The following is a 26848-nucleotide window of genomic DNA, read 5'->3' as shown; positions in this document are numbered from 1 at the left end:
CAGCCCTTAGAGACCTTCCCTGGCCACAGTGCCCTTAGTACCTGTGGTGCCATTTACAAGGGACTGACATGTGGCCAAAGAGTGCATATTGGGATTTGTCTCAATGCAGTTTAGGCAAAGAACATAGGCCCTGGGTACCTGTTTGGCAGGAGCCCAGGGCACACTCAGTCAAAGTACATCAGCAGTTTGGCAAAAAGTGGGGGCAACCATGCAAAAATAGGGCACTTTCTTACACTGCCTTGCACTGGAATTAAGGGCCAAGACAAGAGACTGTAAACTATGATGAAATCCTTCGGGGGCAACAGCTAATGAGTCAAGCTCTCTATTGTACTGTTGCAAACAATGTTTCATCCAGGCCTCTTGCCCAGCACACCAGTAGATGGCCAAGACAAAGGCATTATATTAAATGAACTTGATTCTTTAAGTAGCTCATCCTTTCAGTGAGATTTAAAAGAACAAACTGATCTTATGTAAGGTCCAGGAAGCTTTTTTGAGACACAGACTTCTGACCCTCACTGTGGTCACTAAACCCTTTTACACTTTGGGCCACATGTGCAAAAATCTAGAATTGATTTTTCCTAATTGCGATTTTTACCAAATCACAATTTCTTTACCTACCTCATTAACAATACTGAGGTAGGTCGCAATTTGGGACCCATTAGGAATCACAGCCATCACAGGGGATGGTGGTACTGAGGTCAGCAAACAACTATGTCTGCTCTGGGACTGTTTTTTAATAAAGCAATTTTTATTTTTTTTAAATACAGCTTATTTTCCTCAAAGGAAAACAGGATGCGATTAACAAAAAAAGGAATATGAAACTTTGAAGTTCCATTTTTTTACGAGTAGGCAGTGGCCCGTGGCACCACTGCCTGCTCTTAAAAAATATTTTTTCCTCATTCTCAAAAGGGAAAGGGTCCTACCACCTCCTTCAAGGAGTCGGTAAAGTTTGAATGTTTTCCGACTGAAATTCCGTTGCAAAATATTAATAAATTCCATTCTGATTCGGTATTTGGAAGGGACGCCCAAAACACACCTCTTCTAAATACACGTTACCAAATCACAATTTGTGCTTTGAACATCTGTAAAAGCATTTTTGCAATCAAAAACAGCCCGATCGGGCCATTTCCAACCACAAAAATGCTTAGTATATATGGCATTTTGTCCTTACATATAGAGGGGCTGCACCGTGTAATCCAAGAGTCAGACTCCACGGCATTATATACTTCAAACAAGACATAAAGGGAAATTGCTCATAGAAGCAGGGAATCAACTAATTGATTTGGGTTGGGAAAGAAATTGCCATAAATCTACCCATATCTCCCTTTTTGACAATGGCCACAACTTTAAGCCCCACAACATGAACTCAGAGCACTATAACACAAACAGTTAAGCATGTGATAATAAAACACTAAAAGGGAGCAAATGATGAAGCTATTTCCAACAATGAATCACCTTTTACGCAGCTCACATTACAATAATGCTTTGCAATTTACAGTATCAGAAGCAAAGCTGTAAATTATTCTGCCTCATGCCTGACCATCAAAGCATAATGTATTGCTTAACTGTATCTACATAGTAGACAGGGCAAGTTCTGCTCAGCAGATAGCAAGATCTTATGGGCTCAATTGCCTCCTACCCTACCTAATCTGTAAGTGTAAAGTAAACTGAGGTAGGCAACTATCAATCGTAGTTCTTAGACTTACCTTGCTCCATTATTATGTCTGGAAGGAACGGACCAGTCGACCTCTATGAATCGTTACACTACTCCTTTACCTGTCAAAAACAACACAAAACATCAGAACAAAGAAACCAAGCAGCTACTATAAAATTGACACTTGAACACTCAAATAGCATGATTAAAGCATACAGATAAGAAAAAAGATTGACAATTTTTTGCGCCACTCATCCCTTCCATTCGCAAGAGTAAAATGTTATATATAACAAGCATTGGCAAAACCAATAGGTCTCGCCTATGTGAGAGCTATTGGCTTTGACAATGTGTTTTAGCCATGTTGTACACTAGTGTGGGTCTGTTCAGCTTGGCTAAAAGTTAGTGGCATTGAATGGGGTGGGATAGATTGGGGTAGAGTGGAATGGGTTAGATTGGCACAGAGTGGAGTAGGGGTAGAGTGGGGTAGAATGGAGATGGATAGATTGGAGTGGGGGAGTTGGGAAGATTAGATGGTAGATTGGAGTGGGGTAGACTGGAGTGAAGTTTGGTAGGCTGGAGTGGAGTGGGGGTAGATTAGAGTGGTTTGGAGTGGACTAGATTGGGGTAGATTAGAGTGGAGTAGATTGGAGTGGAGTGTTGTAGTGTGGAGTATGCATGGTGTGCTAGCGCACTGCTGCTACAGATACACATCTTCAATGGAAATTAGCATTACATTTGCACCAAAAACAGTTTTACTAGACGAACGATAATGTGTGCTAATGTCATCACCTAGTGTATTGATGTGTTTTGATCATATTCAAGTATTTGTTTCCACCACAGTTCAGAATTACAAAAAAATTATCTTCATTTGTACTAATTCTGAAAATTCTGAAACATCAGCGCAGTTAATTTTTTTGTTGTGTGCTAAAAAAAAATATATATATATATATATATATATATATATATACATACACACATATATATACACACACTATACCCTCTCCTCTTACATGGATACTCAGGAGGATTGTCACAAATTCTCTCTCTTTGAAGTCAGAGAAAGAAAAATAAATAGCATGCTCCTTGGAATTGAGAGCCTGGTATTTGGCCTCTGTGGTTGAATGCACAGCAAATGTGACATTATAAGACCAAGATTTAAAGGCCTGTTTACAGAAAGCGAGTTTTTGGAAGAATACAGTAAGGAAGGCAGGGGTGGAGAATTTGTATCACCCGATGCCCTAGACATGAGGTTTCTTGTTGCAAACAAGAAGTTTTATTGTAGACATTCTCATTAACCCTTGTGCATCTAATATAATCACAACACAGTTATTTCAGATAGTTAACTGAAATCTTAGTAAATGTGCCTTTTTATAGGTAATTACGGTAACCAAGCTAAGCCTGGCTACAGCTTGTGCTCACCGTCAATCCAAGAAGCAGAGACTTCACACTGCAAAGATGCCAGTGAGCGATGCCGGCTTCCATAATATTTATGCTTCCGGGTGCTAAAAGTTGCTGCACGTGCGCTCTTAGTGAAACAATAAAGATACGCCACTAGTGGTGCAGAGAGGATTCCCCTGCAGTGGTAAAGGCATGCGTGTACGGGGTCAGGGATGGTGCATGTCGTGCGTTATGAGTCCTTAAGAGTGGACAGGAATGCTGTGTATGCAAATTCTCGGAAAGGGTATGACGTCAGAGGAGCCCTGCGAGCTGAAGTTGAAGGGAAGCTGAACAAGGAGGATGTGGTGACCCTGGACGCCCTCAATTACATAAAAGGTCACGGATATAAGATGTACTTGTTTGCTAAAACAAACACAGATGCTTACAAGTTCCTGAAGTCAGTTCCGCGTGAAATACACCAGAGAGCCTGAAAACCAATAATGCAGGAAGAATGTGATGCACTTGTACAGCATTCTAAAGTTCCTGATTCAAGAACCGCTGGGACTTACCTCTATTTACTTTGCAGAAAGATGACATGCTACCATTTGTTGTGTCATTTTCAAAAGGAAAGACCTTTCTGTCCAGGGGAATAGATCTGTTCGTTTGGGTAGTAGGCTCTGAAGTCTGAAAATAACGGGCTTGTTGGAAATATATGGTGGAAATATATGGCGGAGATAAGAGAGATGGGGCACCAGTCACGTCACAGCCTGCAGATAAGACTGACACTTATTTGCGTGGGATGGTTGGAGAACACTAGGAGAACTCCTGGCGCACGCAGTCTAGGCCAGAAAAACAGGAGACTAGAGTAAGGAGCACAAGAGGCCCCTCATCACTTCACCTGCCCTGCTGATACAACGATGAGTCGAAAGTAAGCAACGCACAAGTAACTTTTAATATGTGAAATCCACAACTTGGATTCGACCATACATGCTCACATTTTGAAATTATAAAAAGAGGGTGATTTAAAATCAATAAATAACAAGCATTTGCAATGCAATAGGTCTCGCAGTTACACAAGTTTAAGCTATTGGCATTGTAAATGACAATGCGTTTTATGTACGTTTTTAAAACGAAAACAAAAATAAAAGGCATTGTTATTTGCAATGTCAATAGCTCAAACTCGCGTAAATGGAACACCTATTGCATTGAAATGCTTGTTCTAGTTACATTCAGCATATATTTTCGCTATTCCAGTATGTATAAAAAGTGGTAGTATTGCTGTTCTTTATTTTCCAGCCTCCATACATGTTGTTGCAGATCAGTTCATGAAAAGTGTTTGACAGGCAGCATGAAACTGTTGATTTGGCCATAAGGGGGGCAAACGCCATTGTCTATCCACCCCAGGCTTACCTCAAGGAGCCAAGCAGAGTAGACTGTAGAAGAATGCTGCGGTTCAGAGAGCTGTGAACGTGACATTGCATTTATAAATGATAGTTCAGTGAGGGTTCAGCATTCATTTGCCGTGTAGAGGAGATTAGCTCCCTCTCTCAAGCTGTCTACACGATTACATATTTAGTGTAATCGAAAAATCACACATTATCTATAATACACAAAGTATTTCCGTTTCTAGGAATAGCTGGCCGTCCGTTTTATTAAATATACAGTTAGGGCCCCGTGACGTTTCGCCAGATAATAGCCGAGCCCCGTCTCGCTGACTTTATTAATGCTGGCGTAGCCTGAAAAGAAGCCTTTCCGTGGCGCAGGGATGTACAGAACATTATTTGCAACAATGAAGAACAAGACCGGGGCAGGGACGAGCTGGGCTTGCAGCGCGTTTCTCATACGATTTTTAAAGGCAGATTTTTGGGCTGGTAAATTCGGGTCCAGAAACACTATGTCAGTGGAATCGGGCAGAGCGGTATCCTACCTGGGGATTCATTTCAGTCTGACTCATATCTCGTCATTACTTGGCCTGCTTTGTTGGTAAAAGTCATCAGAGTGTTGTTAACTGCATGACGTTTGCTAGTAAAAGAAAACACAAAGTTAACTTGCGTTTTCACAGGACGGACAGGAAAGTTGTTTTGCATACACAGGTCTCTCGACCACATATGATTATTTTGGCAAGCAATCGCGTTGGATTTTTTTGAGAGAGTTTAGTGCTGTCTTTTGGCTCTGTAAGTAATTTGACGTTAAAAGGTTATGAGTTTTAGTGTGAGAGCAGATTTAAGAAATGTTTGCTTATGAAACTAGTGCGTCACTTTCCTTAAATTAAGCGAAATCGCGATGGCGATCAAAGCTGCCGCGAAAGTGAAAGTAAGCGCGGCTCGCGCGCCCGCGCACATGCACTGTAGCTCTAGGCTGGCCTGGTAGCACTTTTTGGAGCCCACATACAAAATGTCTCTTCGAGCCTTTGGCTCGCGAGACCTAAAAAAAGATCATGGGACTGTATTTTGTCTATAGACCTTCATTGAAGCAGAGGTATTTTCAGGAGGCAGACTGCTATGTACCGCACACCACCAGGCAGAGTGGATGACCACCGATCGCCACCCCTCAGCCACACTCCAAACAGGAGACGGGGAATCCCATCACGCTCATCTGTTGCTCGCACTCCGGACAGGATTTCGTGGCCATCTTCACTTCCTAACCTCAACCCAAACGGAAGCCATAGCTTCCAATCTCCACCTTTGCATGCACATATCGGCCCGCCAATTCTCGGCAGCACTTTCCCTGGCTCCAGCCCTTTGCGCATGCCCTGTAGGGCTGCGCTGCCTGCGAACCAGACACTCCACCCCATGCCAACAGCACACTGCGTCGCATCTTTTCTTTATGTAGCGAAGGTACGCTGAAGCGCGCGATAAACAAAACTTTTGTGACTATTGCATTTAAAGCGAACAGAGCTAATTCTGGTCATACCGAGACAATGATATTACGGAGTAGGTTCGTCCGTAGAGGCGCAAAGTGGGTTGTCCAGACAGAAAATAGCGAGGTGGGCGGGAACAGGAAACTGACACGACAAAGCTTCTGATAAGAAGCTTGGTTGCCATGGACAATGGGAAGCTATCGGCACAAGATATGGTGTCAGACTATCCACAGTCCCACGGACACTCGCATGCTGTCTGCAATGGACAAATGGCGAGAGCAGCCATCTTTGTCCATGCAGGCGCGTGCATGAGCCCACAGCGGAGAATCGATTCCAAAAGGTCTCTCGGACGAGAGCACCGCATACGCTGCTTTTCGCCAGGCGAGACCTAAAAACAGTGGCCCACTTCCCTGTCTACATAACATAATAATCTGTCATGTGACCTGATGTGCTTTGCAGAATACACATTAACACTATGCTACTGTATGCGTCAAAGCTGTGACTAAACACAACACAGATCTCCACAGCAAGTTCTTTAACCACCAGAGTTTCATTAACGTTATTATTATTCCCTGAGATTTACTAGGCACACAGACCTCGCTGCAGCACATGATTTAACCCCATAAAATATTTTAAAATGCAGACGTTGCAACCAATTAATCCAGAACAGATTTTCTGTCATGTTTCCTCTTGGTGCCAATTTTTTTGAGACATTAAAAAAAAAAGTACAAGTTGACCCCTTTTCAGGACTCAGCCCAGTGTGACTTCATCCTCTTTGTTGCCCACTTATATCCCCCAATTTATGGGTTGCAAAGTAAAGTTTTTCCAATCTTAGTACTGCTCATGACCATACAAGTTAAGAGCAGGGAGTTTTGGCTCACAAAGACATCGTGCTATTCTGACGTTGCCTCTTCTATAGACTACCTTTCCCCACTGGATCACCAGCAAAAACTCTTGTCGCTCCCTTTGTCCTCCAGGCTACAAGTCTACTCCCTTCATTGATTTGGGTATTATGCTATTGAAATATCCACTCAGAGCTGTACTGCCCAGGCTTCCCAATTTTAACTCATTCCCCCATGGCCAGTCACGAAGCTCCTCGCCACTCCCTTCTATTGTCCTTACTGCACAATCCCGAAACTGATAAATTTGCTTTGCCATCACTGCGTTACCATCAATGCAGTGGTCACAAAAAGTGTCTACATGTAAATGCCTCGACCGCTGTTGCTTTTTACATGCCTTTACTACTAGGGTTACTGTGGTGGCAGTTGGCAGGGTTGCTGGAAGGCAGGAAGCAAAGTGGGCTGGATAAGGTAAAGGGGTTGCTCAGAGCCCTTAGATGAGTACAGATCGCAGAGGGGGGTAAAGAAGGCTGAGCAGCCTGTGGTGAGCGAGGGCAAGGTAGCAGCAGTAGATGAGGTGTTTGGAAGGGATGAAGCCTATGGTGAAACTGGAGGGTGAATAAAACCACTTCTGAGAGGGGAGGAGAACCTGTAGTAAAATGTGTAAGGGGTACAGAGCCTGTGATGAGGGAGTGGCAAGGTCATGGGATGAGTAGTGAGAGGAATAATCATTCCAATGTATTTAGTGTGACGGTATATTTTTTTGTTTTTGTTTTATATAGCGTGAACTTGACCCAAATCCAATCAGGTATCAGAGCGCTTTACAAAGCACCAGTTACGTTACACGAGGACACACATTCATTTTTTTGTTAGGCACGGGGAGATTAAGTGATTTGCCCAGAATCACAGGATGTTCAGCGTCATTACCGAGACTCAAACCCAGTTCCCCAGGTCCGAGGTTGAGCGCCCTAGCCGTTAGGCCAACTCCTCTCCCCTTATATGTGTAGTAAGGGAGTGGTGTACTTTAACAGTAAGTGTGTGAAGCCCTTGTTGTGAGCAAAGAGAACAGAAGGGTGATGAACCCTATAATGAAGATGTGGAATTGGTATGGGCCCTATGGCAAGTTAGTTGAAAGGCAAATGTTTTACTGCTGATAGCAAGAAAACCATATGGAATGTAATAATTTATAATAAGAGAGTTTGCAAGAGCAAAGAGGCAGATGTGGTCAAGTTTACTTTGGGTTTTATAGTGGACTAGTAATCAGTCCTTGCTAGTCCGTACAGATTTTACTTTTATAGGAGTACGTGGGACAAGTGGATTTCTTTACAGGGCTAGAAGATTATTGTACCTCTTTGTCCCTTGAACAAGTACAGCTTTTAAAAAAATTCCACACCTCTGCCCTGGACCACAGGTTACGAACCACTGTCATAGGCTAATCTGGGGATACGGAAAAGCAGTGTTTGACTTGCATGTATGTAACCTAAGTATTTTAAGCGTGTAAAATCTTAATCCCATATTATTTATCTGTCCAGCTCTGAATTGTGCGTGAATTGTGCTACCGTTCGTTATGTGCATCAAGTGTTTATAATGACAGAAAAAAGTACTGCAAAGGTGACACTTGTTATTGTATAATCCTGAATTAATGATGTAGGTAAACATTATAATAGTGTTATTTTCTTTGGGTTTTGTAATGTGTTAAGTTTGTGAAACTACACATTTGCCTAAACCTTTGAGAACAATGAGCAATCTTAGCAGTTACTGAAATATGACCCCTAACTACACCTCAGTGATTTTAGACATAACTTTGCAACCCGACTTCCAAAATTCCATAACATATTTTGTTAGGGTGCTCTAAAAGGGAACACATATAGGTATCAAAAACCAGTGGCAACACTGCCTCCCTTGAAGCCGAGACACCCAAAGTGTCTGGAAGTGCAGGCATCAATCAGATAGGTACCTTGCATATGCTTTGAGATTCCTGAAAATGATGTGGGAAAGCAGATAGCATCCTGCTGTGAAGGGGGCATTGCATGATAGGTAATATGAGGAGAATGGGGTACCTGTAACAACAAAGTTTGGAACACAGAGATGTAAGGCGTGGCTCAAGTCTGTGTCATTCATGTCTGTCCGAATTGCCTTCACCTATGAGGCAGTCTGTAGTAGTTACATGCTTACAGAAGTGGCAATGGTAGAAAGTAGAGTATGGCTTCTGGAATAGATGTAAGCTTTCACTCCTTTTACCTTCAACTAGACCCAAATAACTAGATTCCATGACGCTGCCATCTTCCACTGTTGACAGTCTTGGCTTGGTGGTAGCTGAAGCCTTGCCCTACTTATCTTGACTGAACAGGAACCAAATTGTTATTCAGAAGAGAGCGGGTTTTGGAATATTTGTAATCTGTTTTGAAATTACCTCAGCAGATCAAAGGCCGAGCCACTAGAATTGTGCACGGTTGAAAAAAATATGTGGCATGCAAAGGCAAATACTGCAGCATCACACAGCACAATTGATCACTCTTATCTCCCTGCCTTACCATTTTAACTCTTTGCTCCAAAAGATGTCCAGATGATATTCAAAATAAAGAGGCTTCCAAATGACCCTTGGAGTGAGGAAGGCTTTGGAATTAGAAGTGCCTTGTTAATATCCATATGGGTGATTGTGGTAGGGTACTGGCATGTTTTACACTGACACATTGGGGAAACGGAATGCTGAAGTCAGAAGAAGCTTGGGCTGACGGATGGTCAACCTTGCTTGGAACTGGGTAGGGAACACAGGTTCTTAGATGTGATAGGGATGGCCAGAGGATGTGTGGTTTCGGCTGCGCAACTGCCTTCAGCCCATGATCGGTGAGTGGGCTGGTTGAGGAGTATGTATGCTGTAATGTTAGTCCCACAGAGCTGGTGGGTTTCACCACCCGATCGTCATCTTTGAGCATGCAATACTATGCTCTATGCTGTGTACATAGATAATAAAAGAAATTGACAAGACATGAATAAAATAAAATGATACCCTAGTTTAGGCCATAGAAAAAGTATCTTATTTAGGGAGCCTTTATTCTTGGGTCTGGTTAATGCTATGATTAATACTTCAGATGTTTACTAACCTACATGGAGCTGGTGGCCTTATGATGGGTGTAGCCTACTCTATCCTTGTTGGACTTGATGGTCCACATAATGGGGTCCTTCGAGGATTGGGAGTGGCAATGGGATGCGATGACCCGTTGGCTAATGGCGTCTCCCCTACTCTCGGTGATGCCCCCCTCTTCAAAAGTGCTAATCATGCTCTTCGTTGTGTGTACCACTGTCGGACCTAATGCCTATTTAGCCTGTGGAGTCCCAAGGGCTGACTTGTGGATTTCCAGGGATGCTAAAATCTCATCTCCCATGCTGCTCAGGCTAGCTGGAGGTCTTTCAGGGCTATCTGAGGGCCCCTCTTTACAATGGGGCTAAATTTCTGACAGTTGTACACCCATCTCTGGTTTTGTTACTGCCATGGATGACATGAGAATGGTGCAGGTGTGGGAGGTTGGAGGAAATGTGAACTGTCAAAGATGATATGATATGGGAATCACAATAGTCTTCCATATCGGTACAGACACCATTTTTTCAGGAACTTTGGGCCAGATGTACGAAAGGAATTTGCATTTCTTAACGGACTGTATTGCAATTTCGGTCCATTAAGAAATGCAAAACTGTAGAAATCGCATTTTGTGATTCCGTAAATAGGACATTACCAGTAGGGATTTCCTATTTGCGATTTACTAAGCACATGTACAAAGCATTTCCTAAATGCAAAATGGGCATTTAGGAAATGCTATTACCATTGAATCCAAGTCGATGGTAACCCTGTGCAATATAAAAAATGCACCCAAACAGGATTAAAGTGCCACATAGCCTACACATGCCCCCTAGGGCATTTATGCGCTTTACATGTGCACTACTTTTTTGGGGTGATGGATTAAGGGGGGGCCCTTAGGCCCATAGGCAGCCTTGGTTTTGCATTTCCAAATCTTCAATTTCCTATTAGTAAGTCACACATTTTGAAATGCAAAACCATTTGTGCCTTTAGGCCCATAGGAATGAATTGCTTAGCATTTCCTAAAAAGCGATTTCTTAGTACTTGCTATTTAGGAAATGCAAACTGGATGTTTCGTACATCGGGCCCTTTGAGCCTTATTTAGAGTTTGGCAGACAGCTGCTCTGTCAAAATGTGGTTGATATCCCATCCGTAGTGCCAAATGCTATAATGCACTAATACACTTGTAATAAAGTAGACTGGACTTCTGACACATTTGTAAAAGAGTATCCTGTCTGCCAAAAGTCTTTAAAGCCCAGTTTTCTGTTCTATACATGAATTACCCTCCTGATTATGTGCAATATATATATACATTTACTAATGTAAAGGTGTAAAAGTCAAATATATGTTCCCATCACAGCCTGACAGCCACCCGCTTGGCGGGTGATCCAGTTGTCCCCTGCGGCAAATACGCTCCGCACTTTGCGTGCACTAGAGCACTAGTATTTTCATAGGTCACTCGGGCAGTAACCCACCATCCATGTGTCTTTTTGGTTAACTTGGCGTTCTAGTTTGAGTACTATTGAGTAAGTTTTATAGCCGCACAATAATTTTCTCCGCGTTTTTGGAATATGGAACTTTTCTAACAGATGTTAGGTGTTCTCCCTTGTATATGAATAGATCCTTTTTAGGTCGAAACCAAGTTGACCTAGGAGTGCATTCTGCCCGTTGCTTACCATTGGCTTTTGTGGTTTGTAACTCACATTTTCTGGCTTTCTATTTGCTGGCTTTATTTGCTTTTGAGTTCCTCCATCCCGTTGCCCAAACCTTGGGACACCTGTGGGTCTGCAAAGCCGACTCAGGAGGTCCACAATTGTTTAGCATATTAAATAATATTAACATATTAGTAAAGTTTTTATAAACAAGAAGCAACATTTAAAATGATAATGTAAGAACACTAAATATGCAGGAATTTGAAATTTGAGGCTAAAAATTAAGTTAGTAGCCTCAGATTGAGGAATGGGACCAGTGCAAGTGCATCAAACAGAATGTAGTATGGATGATGAGTGTCCGACATTGAATTCAGAAGAGCTCTATTCTTCCCATTAAATTACAATTCTGAGGTTTTCTTTACATTTCTGTGTGAATTAAATTTAATATATGTTATCATATATGTATTATTCTGATAAATGCTTGTTTCTGCAATTTTTTGTGTACTGTTTTGTGTTTCAATAAATGAAACACCTTATGCCGGGTACACAGCTTTGAGAAAAAAACTCAGTGAGGGGTCCTTGGATTCGAATAGTAATTCTGTGGGGGTCCCCGGGTTCCAGGAAGGATTAAGTGGGGGCTCACAGAAGTGAAAAGGTTAAGATCCACTCTCTCATAGTTTAAGACACGGTCTCCAAAGGGTAATTAAGGAAAAACCTATGAAATCAGTCATTAAGTGAGCTTATCTACTAAAGGGGGATTTGAAATTTGGTTATAGATAACACGTTGTCCACAATGACCAGACATTTTCTAAAATTGTGTATTACTGTACTTTGATACACAGCAAGAGCCTTCATGTTTTTCAAATCTTCAAATATCTAATGCTTTAATGTGGTTATACTATTTTCTTAAAGCTATGATGATTCTTACTGACCTGGCACAGCTCGATATTATATATTAAAAAAAACACAACAGGCTCTGCAGGAGCTTAATCAAGGATATTTACTCTCTTGATAAGATTGAAGAACTTTTATTTACAGATACGGAACCAAGGTCAAATCTCATTGCAACTTTGGAAGCACCGTTTTCGGATAGTTAAAAACTTCTTACTAACTGTACGCTCAACTTTACTTCATTCAACTCCAAAATAGCAACTCTATATTAAACTGTTGGGATTTCAGCTTTGAAATCTGTTAACAGCTGGACTACGTATTGTTACCCAGCGTTTATAAATATATGAAGCCTCTACCTTCAGCTGTTGCAAAAGTACCCTGCAGCATATTATAGGGAATTCCGTCCATATTCTGGTTGAACTAAATGCCTGTGAAACAAAATTGTGGTACTCTTTTATTGGGCTACCCCAACAAATCCTAATTACTAACTTCTTCCTCTGGATAAATGCAGCAGACCGATTCCTCACAGTAACATTGATTTCAGTGAACCTGAGAGTTAGACTATTATTTGAGTTAGACTTCTTTGCAGACCATTTGTCAGGTTAGGAGAACTAAATGTGCGTACACCTGTATTGGTCCCTTCTTGAGGTTATCTCATTTCATAATGAACCGGAGAAGCAAGAGACAGAAACCACAATACACCCCTGAGCAACTACTTTCTTGTCTCAATTTTTCGACTAGCCCTGGTTTAGATTCTATACTCTCAACTAATTCAATACACCAAAGTAAATCATTTGAAACAACCTGTCCCCCAATCACCAATTCCCCTCTTCCTCTACCAAGTCATCTGATCAACATGTAAGATGCTGACACATATTCTATTAAAGAAATACTAACATTTTCCAAACCACATAAAAAATTCAAATGCTGAGTGACGGATTGGGATATCATTTTCTACAGCCCAAGCTTCAAGGTGCAACTAGGCTCTAGCATAATAGATCATAACATGAACATTTGTGTCATGCAAGAGACACACCTGCTTACAAAAGACTGGGGGCGCAGGAGGATGGCTCGATCTAAGTGGTTTCCCCAGCAGTAGTGGTATCACACAAGAGCAACAAGCATTGGCAAAGCCAATAGGTCGGGGCAACCTGAGGGCTATATATGTCTTTTAGAGACAGGGCATGCGTTGTCTATAGCAGAGCCCTAATAACAAGGTATAGTTCATTGTTTACTGCTACTTACTAATAAATTGGTGTCAACTCCCCATTTAAATGCTTGGAGGGTCCGTAAAAGAAGAGTTACATCCCTGCACTGAAATGAATGTAAGAGGGATGAAGGTAGCTCCCATTTGAAACGCACTGGGCAGGACTGGTCTGTAAGGGGTGGGGGGTCTGTAAAGGGGGAACTCTCCGTTGAAATGCACTTGGTAGGACTAGTCTGTAAGAAGGGGGGATCTGTAAGAGGAGTGTGGGCAGCTCCCTGTTGAAATGCATGGGGCAGGACAGGTTTCTAACGAGAAACAATCCCACAATGCACTGAAACTGCACCTCAGAGTCTGTGAGCACTGACAGTCCACCCTGCTGCATGAGCCTCACCCCATCCTTACACACATGCAGGTTTCACTGCTCCTCATTTATACACACCTTGACCCTCTTTCACCAGGTTCAGACAAGCACAGAGGTGCAGAGACACCTGTTTGAATTATTTTCATAACAATAGTACCGATAGGCAGCTATGAAACAAATTTGTGTCAGAAGGTGCAGCCCCTCAGCTTGTGCTCCTTCACTCCTTTGCGAGGGTGAGTGCCCTTTTAGAGGGGAGGGGAGGGGGGGGGGGGAGAAGAGACATTGCTTAAATATACTTTATAAAAGGCTTTATGAAGAGCAATGATGCTAATGCACTACCCCTCTATCCTGGTTGCAAAAACGGATTCTAGGAGCTTGGTGCACCCCAGACACTAGAGCTGCACAAGTGAATTTAAAACTATGGCATCGCAATTCTGTAATCACAAACACGCACCATTGTAAGGGGGCAGTGAGGGGGTTCCTGTTCGTATAAAACACACACATCAAAGTGAGGACATGGGGGGGGGGGGGGCGGAGACAGGTGGTAGGTAAAGGCAGGTCACTCTCTGCGGGTCCTTGCACCTTCCTATGGTCTCTATGACCAGACTGTCGGTGGCTCCTGCTGCGCCCTACCGGTATCCTATGCTGGAAAGCAGCCTGGACAGTAGGGTACAGAGCATCCCAAGCCTTGCGAGGCAGGACAGCACCGGCATGAGGAGAGAGAAGACAGAACACCGACCGACACCGGAGAGGGGAGCAGCAGCGCTGCATGGGCTGCAGGGTAGGGACACGACAAGCGGGGGAAGAGAAGGCTTTCGCAGCCCAAGGAGAGGATGCAAGCGGCAGTACCAAGGAAGCCTGCGACGGCAGGAAGAGGAGATCAAGCAGCAGCAGCCACAGAGGATCAGGGGGAAGACCAGAGCAGCAGCTCAACACAGGGGTATGAGGGAGTCGAGGGCAGAAGGAGGGGCTGAGCAGGAGCAGCAGCACCAGCTGGGCCGGGCCAAGGTAGGCGGAGGTAGCCGCAGCTTGCAGAGGAAGCAGAGAAACCAAAGCAAGAACAGGAAGGGAGGCGACTTCGGAAGCCTGAAATATGGAGGGAGGAGACAAATGAGAACGGGAAACGACAGAAAAGAAAAAACAGCACTCTGCACAAATGAGAACACCAGCGCTTCTGAGGAGGGCTCGTAAACGGAGCAAAAAAGTTCCTAAATTGATCATAAAATGAGGGATAGTGTACTTGGTCACTGCTCTAGGGGAGGGGAAAACACAGGAAAGGGCATGACAAATGCATGCCATGGACAAATTGGGAGAAAGAAAGGGAGACTGACGATGGAACCAGCAAATGGGAAGCATATGGGGGGGGGGGGCTGAAGCCCACAAAGTAGATCAAGCAGTCTCTTTGAGACAACGCATGTGCTGTCTACAGCCGACACCTAAAAATGGATGGGGTAGCCATACTGTGCTCTAGCACTTTAGCAGGACATGTGCTATCAACTGTATCAAATATGAAAGGACATTAGATCATAGAAGTGCGCATCTAGTGAGTGTCATCTCTCAATGCTATCTAACATAGTTTAGGAGAAAAAACTACAAGACACAGTTTCTCAAATATTTAAGCTGGTCAAAAGGGATTGAATAGTTGCAGGTGATGGGACTGTTTTGGGATTTTTTCGAACGGTATCTTACAAAATTCACAAGTAGTGCCAGCCCTCTGTCAGGGTGATACAGCTTCTGATCTTCGGGCTGGTAAATATCTGGAGGGATGGGAATGGGTACTAAGCGGAATACATCTTTTATTCCGCAGAACATAAAACATATGTAAGTAAAACAAATAAAGGAGGGGTAGAATGATTTAATTAGCTTATACTTGTGCAAACAAAAGTGGTGCTGGGGGCGTGGCCAGTGAAGCTGGAGGACGATCTTTTGTAGAGCTCCACAAAGTGCATGAAATACCCTTCAAGATTCTGGATTGAGTAGCCACCCAATAGCTAAAAGGGGGCAAGGGCAGCTGTGGCAGTGACCAGCCTGCGCCAGAGGCAAGCAGCTTTAGCAGAGGTCCTCTTTCCAGCCACTGAACGGAGGCATGGGGGAAGGGGTTAAACAATTTTTTTTTCAGAGCACCTTTTAAACAATCATATATTCACAATTACTTAGTCGTCATATGTAATCACATAGGTAATGCATTAAGAAATAAATAATAAATCAGGTGACATATGAGAAAGAGCATTACAACACCGATCATATTAGTTTGACCGTAGTATCTTCCTCATACAAAATTAGATGGATTATTAATTACAGATGCTTAGACCTATATAAACCAGGGATTCCCAAATCAGACTCTGTTTATTTGGCTTGCTATCATTTGTGATAATACCCATTTCCATCCAATAAAAATGTCAATAAACTGATGCCACCACACCGTTTGACAGACAGACTGGGGTATCGTTTTCCAGCCATCTACAAGCAACAATTAGTCTGTCTAGGACTAAAGCTACCATTACTAATCCCATATGCTGCTCAGATATATGAGGTGAGTAGCTCAATAATGTAGCTTACAATGCAGGAAATATTCTAATATTTAAAAGTTTATTCAGTTCCCGTAAAACTTGAAACCAATATGCAGGAATAATCTTACAATGACAAAAAAAAATAGGAGAAGTATAAGCAGCGGGTTGAGAACACCAAAAGCAGCTGAGATCTCCATTTGTACAGTTTATTAGGGGTATAGTAACTATCTTGATTAATTTGTAATACTGATTTCACAGCCGGGGTAAACTTACTTATTTAAGGCAGAGAGTGTGCAATTGATAAGTTGTGATACTGGCAATTAGGTCATCTCTAGTAATTACCATATTTGGTGAGTCCTGTTCAAGAACTGTGCTCCACCGATTAGCTAGTTGCTGCAGATTGTCTGCTTGATCACCCACTATCAGCTGGTAGACACAACAGATCAATCGGTTTCAAACAGAATATGCCATTAAATATTAAATTGGTATTTGTATACCCATTATGCCCATTATTTTGAGTGAAGAATTCACGCATTTCCAGATCTTTAAAAAACAAAAAAATCATAACAAGGAATTGAATATTGAGATGGGAGAGTGCAAAATGATTTTAGTGTATTACCATTATAAAGTTGTCCCATATTTTGCAATTGGGCGCCTTCCCATTGAACAACAAAAGCACCGTGGGAAGAGTTGGGACAGCGCTGGTTATGCCACAGAGATGTGCGATAATTCATGCTGGCTATCCTAAAACCTTTTGGACACGAGTGCCAAGATAAGAAAATAAACTGAAAGGGTCTTGGATATAGTACGTTCCAAATTACTACCAGCAATTAGAGTTTACCTGCCCTGGGGCGTCTGGCTGCAGAGGTGCCGGTCAGGTTGGTAGCCTTACGTGCTACACCGAAGGGGGGGGGGGGGGGGGGGGGGAGAAACCTAAAAACAGGTTGCACATGGGGACTTGGAGACAAATCTGGGTGCTCCCAACGGAGGGGAAAGTTCATAAGGGTCCTGGGAGCAAGGTAGCACAGTCGGTTGTCTGGAACCCAGGGGCGCGCTCGGCTGCAGAGGGGTCTGGTCGGCTTGGGTGGTGCATCGCAGGGCCTTGCGGTTGTTGGTCTCGCCAGCTGAGAGTGCAAAAATCAGGACAGCTGGGCCACTCTGGAAGTGGGTCTCTGTGGTACGGACGTCCCTCGACAGCTGCTAGGTCTCAGTGCTGTTGGAGTCCTGACTGGACATAAACATGCCTTGGCTGCTGAAAGGTGTCCTGTACACCAAGTGTTGGTGCTGTGCAGCTCCGGTTGGTCCTAGCACCTTCTCACTTGGTGGGGAGACTGATCTGACCTTCTGGAGCACAGAGACATCTTCCTGGGCAGCTAGTGCGCCCGTACGACCGTGGAGCGGCAGTACATTTTACCGCACTTTGCTGTTTTGGTGCATGCCGAACACAGGGGAATAGCTCCTCTACTCCAAGGGAGATTTCTGACAATTTGAGAAGGGCTGGCAGTCTCCCAGGGTTCGTCGTAGAGGCTCAGCAGCAGGATGAGTTGGTTTCTTTACGATTGTCGAGAATGGTGCAGGCAGTTAGGTTTTGGCACCAAAAGTCCACATAAGTCTTCAGTTTTTGCAGCTCTTCTTTGTCCTTATCTTCTGGGTCCATCGAATCTGAGATCCTGGCATCAGAGGTGTCACCTAAATACTCAATTTAGGGGTGTTAAAGGGAGTGACAGGTAGTAGCTAATGGGCTACTTACCTTGATGGTGACTACACCCTCTATATGACCACTTCCTGTGAGATGTGGGCATAACCCAGACCCAGTGAACATAACTCCACCAAAAACCAAGATGGTAGAATTCTATTTTTTGTGTTTACATTAGGTAGCCCACCTTGGGGGTGGAACTGGCCCGATACTGAACATGCCTCCTGACTAGCTAATTTTCCCGCCTATCCTGGTGCCAAATGGGCCCAAGGCAGGGGTGGCCTTTCCCCTGTCTGGGGAAGCCTGTGTGGCATATCAAAGACGGAACAGGCATTTAAAGCCTCCTGCTTTGATGTGCTGAATATTTAGCCATCCTTTTTGGAGGAGGCAACAACATCTTCGGCTGGAGGAGGCATTGTTTCTGCTCTCAGCAAGTGTGAGCTATCACCTGCAGGGTGTCAGAAACCTGTCTGTGGGGGCAGGCTGGTCTACACCAGCCAGCCAGTACACTAGATGTAGGTTCTCAGGGGGCACCTCTAAGGTGCCCTCTCGGTGCATGTATTAATGAATCCATCACAGGAATCAGTGTGGGTTTATTAATACGAGATGTTTGATATTAAACAACTTTGGTTTCAGTAAAGCCATCATGTAGCTGGGGAACTCTTAATCATCAGTGGCAGGTAGACAGACTCAAGATGGCTTCCGTGTTCACTGGCAAAGTCCAAGAACCGACTTGGGCATCACAGGGGCATATCTGCTCCTGCAGGGATGTCCTCACATGGGATATAATGCACCCTGCCTCAGGGCTGAAAGGCCTGCTGTAGGGGTGACTTACTCATATTACATGAAGGCATGGAACACAGGAGGTGTGACATGTTGTGTCTTCACTTTTTTCTGCACCATGGTACTCAGTCTGCAATGGCAGTGTGCATGAGTGCGGTTAGGGGTCCCTTAGGGTGGCATAAGGAAAGCTGCAGCCCTTAGGGACCCTCTTTAGTACCCATGCCCTGGGTACCAAGAACTAAGGACTTAGAGGGATCCTAAAAGTATTGATATTTGGGGGAACAATTGTACATATTTAGGGAAAGAGATCTGGCAAGAGGGACCTGAATAGCAGGAACCCAGTGCACTTTGTCAAAACTGCATCAATTACCAGGCAAAAAGTGGAGATGACCATGTCAAAAAGGGGCACTTTCCTACATGGATGACCTCAAGAACTCCACAGAATTCAAAGGAGTTGCAGCCCTATTCCTTCTGGATACATCAGCTGCACTCGAACAGATGACCAATAACTACTGTTATAAAAACTAAACATAGAAATTAAACGTAGACAGAATGAAAATTATAACATTTGCACTGCCTGGCACGGTCTGACATCTAGGGTAGGTGTTCCACAAGGATCACCAGTTGCTCCTCATCTTAAATGTATACTCATCTACATTTCCTGACCTTGTCACAAGTTACAGGCTTTCCTATTATAACTATTCCGATGATACTCAACACATCTGAAAACTTAAAAAAAAACATCAGACCTAAACACCATGACCTAGATGACATGGGGTTGTCTGTAGTTAACAGAATCTCATTAAAAAAAACACGCTGGATTCCACACTGGGTCATCTATGGAACTGAAACAGAAACTGTCTTCCTGCAGTGAAAATTCAAACTGCCCAAGCAAAGCAGAAAGCTGGAACCACTCCTGATCATTCCCCCTAAAATAAAAAACAAATACACAGCTCTCTGGATATTTTGAGCACTCCGAAGAAAGCTTCCAAAGACGCCAATAATCAGCACCCATCTAGAAATCACAAAAGGCAATAAATATCTGGGGTGCTGCAAATCCACAGACGAAACTTTACATGATTTACATTAGCTTAATACAAACCTATCCCTCACACACCTTAAGCATACTGTTCTGTGCAAAATGCACTGCTTAACTTAAGCCAGACGGTGCTTTCCCCAATAATACTCAGGTAATTTATTTAGCCCTCCCCAGCCCAATACACCTTCAAGATTAAACTGCGAGAAAAAAAAGGTAACCATACTTCACAAGCTGGCTTTTCTACATAATATTTTACATACTATGTTCTGGAAAATACTCCCAGCACTTAAAATAAACAAATTAGAGGGCAAAAAAAAAAAAAAAAAAAAAAAAAAAAAAAAAAGTGTAGTGGATACCCTTAATTATACCTAAGCTTTCACCAGCACTGCCCTACTTCTATGTCTGGATCACTGAGAAAAGCAGTCACCTGTAACAAAAAAACACTACTATGCCCAATTCGAAAAGGAACTTTGGGGTGAAAAATGCCTCTTTATGTACATGAAGTACAAAATACAAAAAGAGATTATCGTAAGCAACAAATGTACCCAGGGTTTGAAATTATATTTTTTCCAACTTAAAAACTCTCTCATCGAGAATGAGAAGAAAAAGCAACTTTCCCTCTGTAATGAAATTTCAATTAGAGACTACATCTTACAGCTGGGCGTATGAATATCCTTTAGGCACCAGGCTCAATCCAATCCCCAACGTGCCCCCCACCATTTCCCCAACAACAATCATGGCATGGCTTGACCGACCCAAGATGTGACATATATGACATTGACTGCAAGCTGCCATCAGCTTCTTGCAATTTTTCCACACACATTTGAGAGGCACAGAAAGGAACCGAGAGCATAAACAACAAACTCAATGACACTAATCAGCCTATTGCATACCCTGGAATCTTAAAATTAACACTGACTCACAGGTAAGGCAGAGAGTAACTTATGGGAAGATACAGTATTCATCACAAATATCATTACTAAAGGTAAGTAACTATTTCCTTCTGAAGGATACCTATTTCTGCCCATTGCTCGCCTTACGTGTGAGTCCCAAAGCAGTGCCCTCTGGAGGTGGGACTGGATGGTGCTGGATAACCAAGAAAGTCAAACACAGCACTGGCAAAGTATCCATAACTGTAAGCCTAAGTTACAAGGTCAATAACACTTGGGAAAAGTATGTAAGGATAACTAAATAGTTGTTTGGCAAATGTCAGGCACCAGGACACCTGTGCTGAGAGCAGTAGATGCAGAGATAGCCGTCATGGAGTGGGCATGAATGTCAATTGTAGGGTCTTTTAAGACAAAGGCACAGCAGATCTTAATGCAAAGGAGAACCCAATGTTAGCTCATGTGCTGAGGTACAGGTTTGTCATTCTTGGGTCCTACAATGAAGCCCACAAACAACTGATCATCCAGCCTGAACTGTTGTGTGCAGTCCATTTAATATGACACCAGGCACATGCAATCTAGCCTATATTGGCTTCTCTTTGGTAGGGTTGGAAGGAGGGCTGCAGAATGATGGACTAGTTAGTCCATGTGAAAGGGTTACAACTTTTTGCACAAATGGAGAGTAGATGTGAAATCAGTTTATCTTGGTAAAACACTGTGAAAGGTGGCTGGACCATATAGTTCACCAACCCTACATGCTGAAGTTATTGCCACTAAGAAATCAGGTTTTAGCATTACCAGACAAATCAGGCACCCATGCAGTGTCTCAAATTGAAAGGCTATGATGAACTTTAACAACAAAAACAAATACCACTAACGAACAATAAACGGAGTGCCAGGAATCAAGATAGGCAAACCTTTCAGAAGGCTGATCGGGAAAACATGTTAAGGAACAGAGAACAGTGAAATAGTCTTAAAGAGCAGCAACTGACAAACTCAGGCAAGAAACAGAGCAAAGCTGAGAGCTTCAAAATAGTGAGCCCAAATCATCCCGCTTACACCAGTCAACAAATTTACTTCGGCATCTTATATGAATTGATTTTTTGGTGGGTTTACCGACAGCCAAGATGATGTCTGTCATTTCATTAGGCAAATATAATGCAACTATTTGGTACCACTCAATGTCAATGCGTGCAGCCATAGTTTCACAGGATTGGGATGGAGAACTTGATCATCCCGAAAGAAAAGGATGTCCACTGTGCAGGAGAGGGGCCAAGTGCAGAGTTCCAACAGATCAGCATAGAAAATCTTCCTCGCCCAATCCAGTGTGACCAGAATCAGTTGTGCTCGGCCATTCTGTAGTATTGTTTGGGATTGACTAATTAAGCACGAGGCCCACATTCCTCCGAAACTGACTTGACACAACAGATGTGCCTTGCTGAGCTGGAAATAATTGTCACAAATGGCCCACAAAACTGGGCACATCACTCCAGTTATCGGAGGAACAGCACCTAATTAAACATGCATTTGCCATTAATATGAAAAGCTCTGCGTGTTGGTTGTTAAGGTGCCTTTTCATACTGACTTGGTTTACGATAGTCTATAGCCGTATTGGCCAGTGTAAGGAAGCACAGCCGGAAATGTGCGCCTAGTTTCTGTGTAGGACTGAAATGGCCTGGTCGCTAGTGGTTTGCTAGTCCTTTTGCGAATTGATAAATAGTATGGTGATAAATAACACAGCTCTGCATGGCCTTTGGAATGTCTTGATTTGACAAAGGGTCGTATGTGTGTCTAAAATTTGATGGATATGTTGAATAACAAAAGAGCCCCATTTCGGTCCGTGTCCTTGCATTCATTTTTAGTGGGTGGTAAACCTTTACTTGCTCACTTATTTATAGGGAAGCAAATCTACTCTGAGGTATAATGAAGCACTTTGTACTTACAGTAAAATACAGTGATATCATAGGAAACCTCCTGAGGTCTCGAACTAGAAATATCGACGTACGGCTGTCAAAATTCCAAATTTAGCACACACAACAAGATGACTGACGGAGTGCTAAAACTTTCCAAACACTCAGCCCCAGATGTGGGTTAAATCAATCGGTTTTGTTGCTCAACACGCCATTCCCGTCTAGACCCAGCCATATGCAAATCAATCTTGACCCTGCTTCTCATGGAAACAGTCCAGCCCGCACTGTAAGGCCAGGTCCCTCCTTGACCAAAAACAAGCATCCTGGGACCAGGTTATGACTATCACCACTCATCAGCTAGGCTAGCTTGAATTCAGTGGCACAGAGAGCAAGGGAATCATGCCTGTGCATACCCTTGGCCACTTAGGGTGAAAACAGCAAACACAACAAGATGATGGACGAAGTGCTGAGACTTTTCAAACCCTCACCCCCATTCAAGAGATCTGGGTTAAATACATTGTTCTTTTTCTCACCATGCCATCCCGGCTTAGACCCAGCCATGTGCAAATCAGTCTTGACCCAGCTTCTCATGGGAACAGTCCAGCCTGAGCAGTCAGGCCAGGTCCTCTCTGGAATGTAAACAAGCATCCTGGGACTGGTTTCGGGGTATTACCCCTCATATGCCAGGCTAGCTTGAATCCAGTGGCACAGCGAGCAAAGGACCCACATCTGGGCATACCCTTGGCCGCTTTAGGGAAACATAGCAAACACTACGATGGATTTAACCCAGATCTGTGACTGGGGTGAATGTTTGATTTGCTCAGCATTCCATTCATCATCTCTTTCTTTGCATTTGTCGCCCTGAAGGGGGAAGGGTATGCCCAGACGTGGTTTCCATGCTCGCTATCCCACCAGATTCAAGCTAGACTGGCTGATATGGGGCGATACCCCGAAACCGCTCCTCGGATGCTTGTTTCAGGGAGGTACAGACCAGTGCGGGCTGGACTGCTCCCATGGGGTGCAGGGTTAAGATTGATTTGCATATGGCTGGGAACAGCGAGCACAAAACAAAAAACGGATGATTTAACCCAGATCTGTGACTGTGGGTGAATGTTTGATTTGTTCAGGATTCAACCCATTATCTGTCCTTTTTGCAAATTCCGAATTTGAGCATCAGAACAAAACATTAGGTTCCAAAACGGAGCATAATACTCGGGTAAGACCCAACAGACCTAGACACAATAAGAACTGTATTTTGAAAAATTAACACAAAAGGCCAGGTACTGCCTCCAAAATGTGCATTATAAATGAGACTTTACCAGGAATGTTTATAGTATTTTAATTAGCTTCGAAAATAAACAAATCATAAAGCATACTTAGAGTGTACGCTTGATAACCCCGACACCTTTTTTCTTTTCCTCCTGTTGCTCTCTCTGCAGTCATGTCATATTATTTAGCCATATGAATCATCCAATAGGAAACGCTCAAGAACGAGGAAAGTCTGCATTCCTAATACGTATTCAGTATATGTTCCATATGTGACTCAATGCTGTCCTGCTGTTGCCTTTGTTTGTATCCGTGTGGTAATATGAAGAACGTTATGCTCCGCACGCGCCATGCAAGATCCCACTGTTAATTGTGTTTAGTGTACGACAGAACACTGGACTGGCGCCACCCATGACGTCCCTTTGTAGTTGTAGAGTGACCCAGACTTGATAGAACAGTGCCAGTTTTCTGAAGACTGTCACAACCCTTTTTAATACATAATATACACGCCCACGTCTTACAAGAGGGCATGAGATCGCGCACTTGAGAATCGGTGCTTGTACACTCCAAATTTCACCGGTTGACATTAAATCACAGCGATGAAAATAAAATACCTTTCATGACTGAGCTTACGCTACCTGTGGCAGTCAAAATTAAAATCAGTAGAGGCTCGCAGCAGTGTCTTTTTCGGTATCACGATCCGGTCACTACGCGGGGTGGCAGACAGCCTGGATGCTGGTGGAGACAGGGCCGCCAACGACCACGGATTCGCCCTCGCTCGGAATTTGATCACCTTTGGCGGCTCCCGCGCTCAGGCTGGCTCTGCCTCTCAGCGAGTAGGTATCTTGAACTATAACAACGGACAACCACAAGCCAACGACACTTCCGCCTACCAAAGCCAGGAGCCAGCCGGCCTATACCCTGCGTCAAAAGCGTGTAGCAAAGCGGATGACGTCATTTCCCGTCAAAGGACTATCCCTTTCATCAGCTCTAGCAACCACGCAGAATCACGTGATAAGAGTGTCAAGTCACGGCTTGGCGTGTTTTAGTGGTTTTCCCTGCGCCTCGTAATGTGTTTTCAGTCGTGCCTAGGTTGCGCATGCGCTGTCAGTTCTCGCCTGACAGCGACATGCTGTATATACTCTGTGGGCTTCCAGCCCATCCATTGCTTTTTTATTTGCTGTTTTTCTTGTGTCCTTCGAAAAGGCCTGCTTCTCTGTAGCCATACGTCCCTCCTTTTGTGTGTCTTGACCACTCCCAGGGAGTATGGCCCTATTACTTTAAGTCTTGCCATTTTCTGCATGTAGGTTTGTTAAGCAAACTATTTTTTAATTTTATTTCTAAAGCTTCGTGAAATTGCATCCTAACCAGTGGTGATGCATGTCTTTATGGTTCTGGTCGGTGTGGGGCAGCCCTGCCAAGTACCATGCATCTAGCGTTAGACTAATGATGGAGCAGGTAGAGCAACAGTTTTTATACCTCCTCTATTTGCATGTAAAGATTAACTATATAATCTACTAATTATAATTTTATTAACTGTTTGCTGTGAATAAAATTAACATAACCCTTCAATACACAAATCACATGTGGGAACTGCTGAAGTTGCATGGCGAAATAACTCTAATAACTAAAATACGTACGCATATTAATAATAGTACATGTGGTAATTAGATATCGCATGGTTTATGTTGCTTTGGTGACCTTTGTATCTTCGTGGAGGACCGTAAAGGTGAATATATTGCTTTAAATGTCACTATATGCTAGGAAAATACTAATACATAAAGGGATTAGTAACGGTATAACATTAGAAGCGTAATTTCTTTGTATTATTTATTCTTTTTGTGTTTGATTCGCTTAAGTTGACATTTGGGCCCATCGCAAAATGGAGGCAGAAACCAAGTTCAGAAGTGGCCACCGTCTTGTAAGCGTGAAGTCTACTGCGCAGACTCGGATGGCTCCGTGAACTTCCTAACAACCTCTATACACCCAGTCCTAGTCAAGTATAGAATATTGGTGGACTGCCAAGACCCAGGACGCTAGAAACTGGTATAAATGAACAATGGAATCACACAAATAAAAATCAAAACTTTTGCAACATCAGGATTAAATCATCACCGGAGACGTAGCAGCAAAATCCATGTGAACCCTGACTGACCAAAAATCGGATGTTTGCCGCTAGCCAATCACAAACACTCTCCGCCCAAGAATGTTTCATGTTATCCCGAAATTTATTATAAAATAGTAGAATAGGGAGGGGTCTCATGCATTTGGAGGTTACTATGACTGCACACCCTCTTTGACCCCAGAGGCGATGACGGATGCTGGCACGACTTCTGGTCCTTTGGCGATCTTTGGGACTGTAACGTGCTGAGCAAAGGACTTTCGGACTTTGAGGTTGGCCTGCTTCATTTGCACAATTGACGACTAATTTCGGTTATGCAGAGCCAATGAATTAGAGAAAACCCAGATAGCCAGAATAGGTAAATATGAATGTCCAGCAATTTGCATAATTTGACTAAAATCTTGATAAACGAATATTGATTAACAGAAATTATGAGTTTGTGGTTATTAGAGAATAAAAGATTCTGGGTCTTAAATGTGTTTTAGCTGGTTCTAAATCACCATCAACCAATCCAACTAATTGGTCCGTCGACCAAGTGCGTGGAGTGCCTTGATGTTACAGATGAGGGATCTATAGGTGATGAATGTTAATTGTTAGACCTGGCATCTTTTGGCGTGGTTACCCCTGACTTTTTGCCTCTACCTCCTGTATTTTTGATGCTATGCTGGATGTCGTTTTTACTGGTATAGATGCTTTGGGCACTTTGCCACTGCTGATC

At 43.3% G+C, this 26848-nt stretch overlaps 1 protein-coding gene across 4 annotated transcripts in view; it reads right to left on the bottom strand.

Moving 5' to 3' along the window:
- LOC146833172 (microspherule protein 1) overlaps window positions 1–24942 on the bottom strand; it is a 329726-nt gene extending 304784 nt beyond the window's left edge. The window contains exons 1-2 of one of the 4 annotated variants that reach the window (XM_085600822.1): window positions 24802–24942; window positions 1707–1776 (exon numbers count right to left, since the gene is read on the bottom strand). In XM_085600822.1, coding sequence (XP_085456948.1) covers window positions 1707–1716 — 10 coding nt within the window. In that variant the 5' untranslated portion in view covers window positions 1717–1776; window positions 24802–24942. Of the gene's footprint in view, window positions 1–1706; window positions 1777–24118; window positions 24156–24622 lie in introns of those variants that run through there. The other 3 variants (XM_085600820.1, XM_085600821.1, XM_085600823.1) reach the window with 3 other exon arrangements.
- Between the last annotated feature and the right edge of the window lie 1906 nt (window positions 24943–26848).

This window comes from Triturus cristatus, chromosome 4_2, assembly GCF_964204655.1.
Source record: "Triturus cristatus chromosome 4_2, aTriCri1.1, whole genome shotgun sequence".
NCBI lineage: Eukaryota > Metazoa > Chordata > Amphibia > Caudata > Salamandridae > Triturus > Triturus cristatus.
The sequence above is the reverse complement of the archived record's forward strand: the minus strand, read 5'-3'. Positions and strand labels throughout refer to the sequence as shown.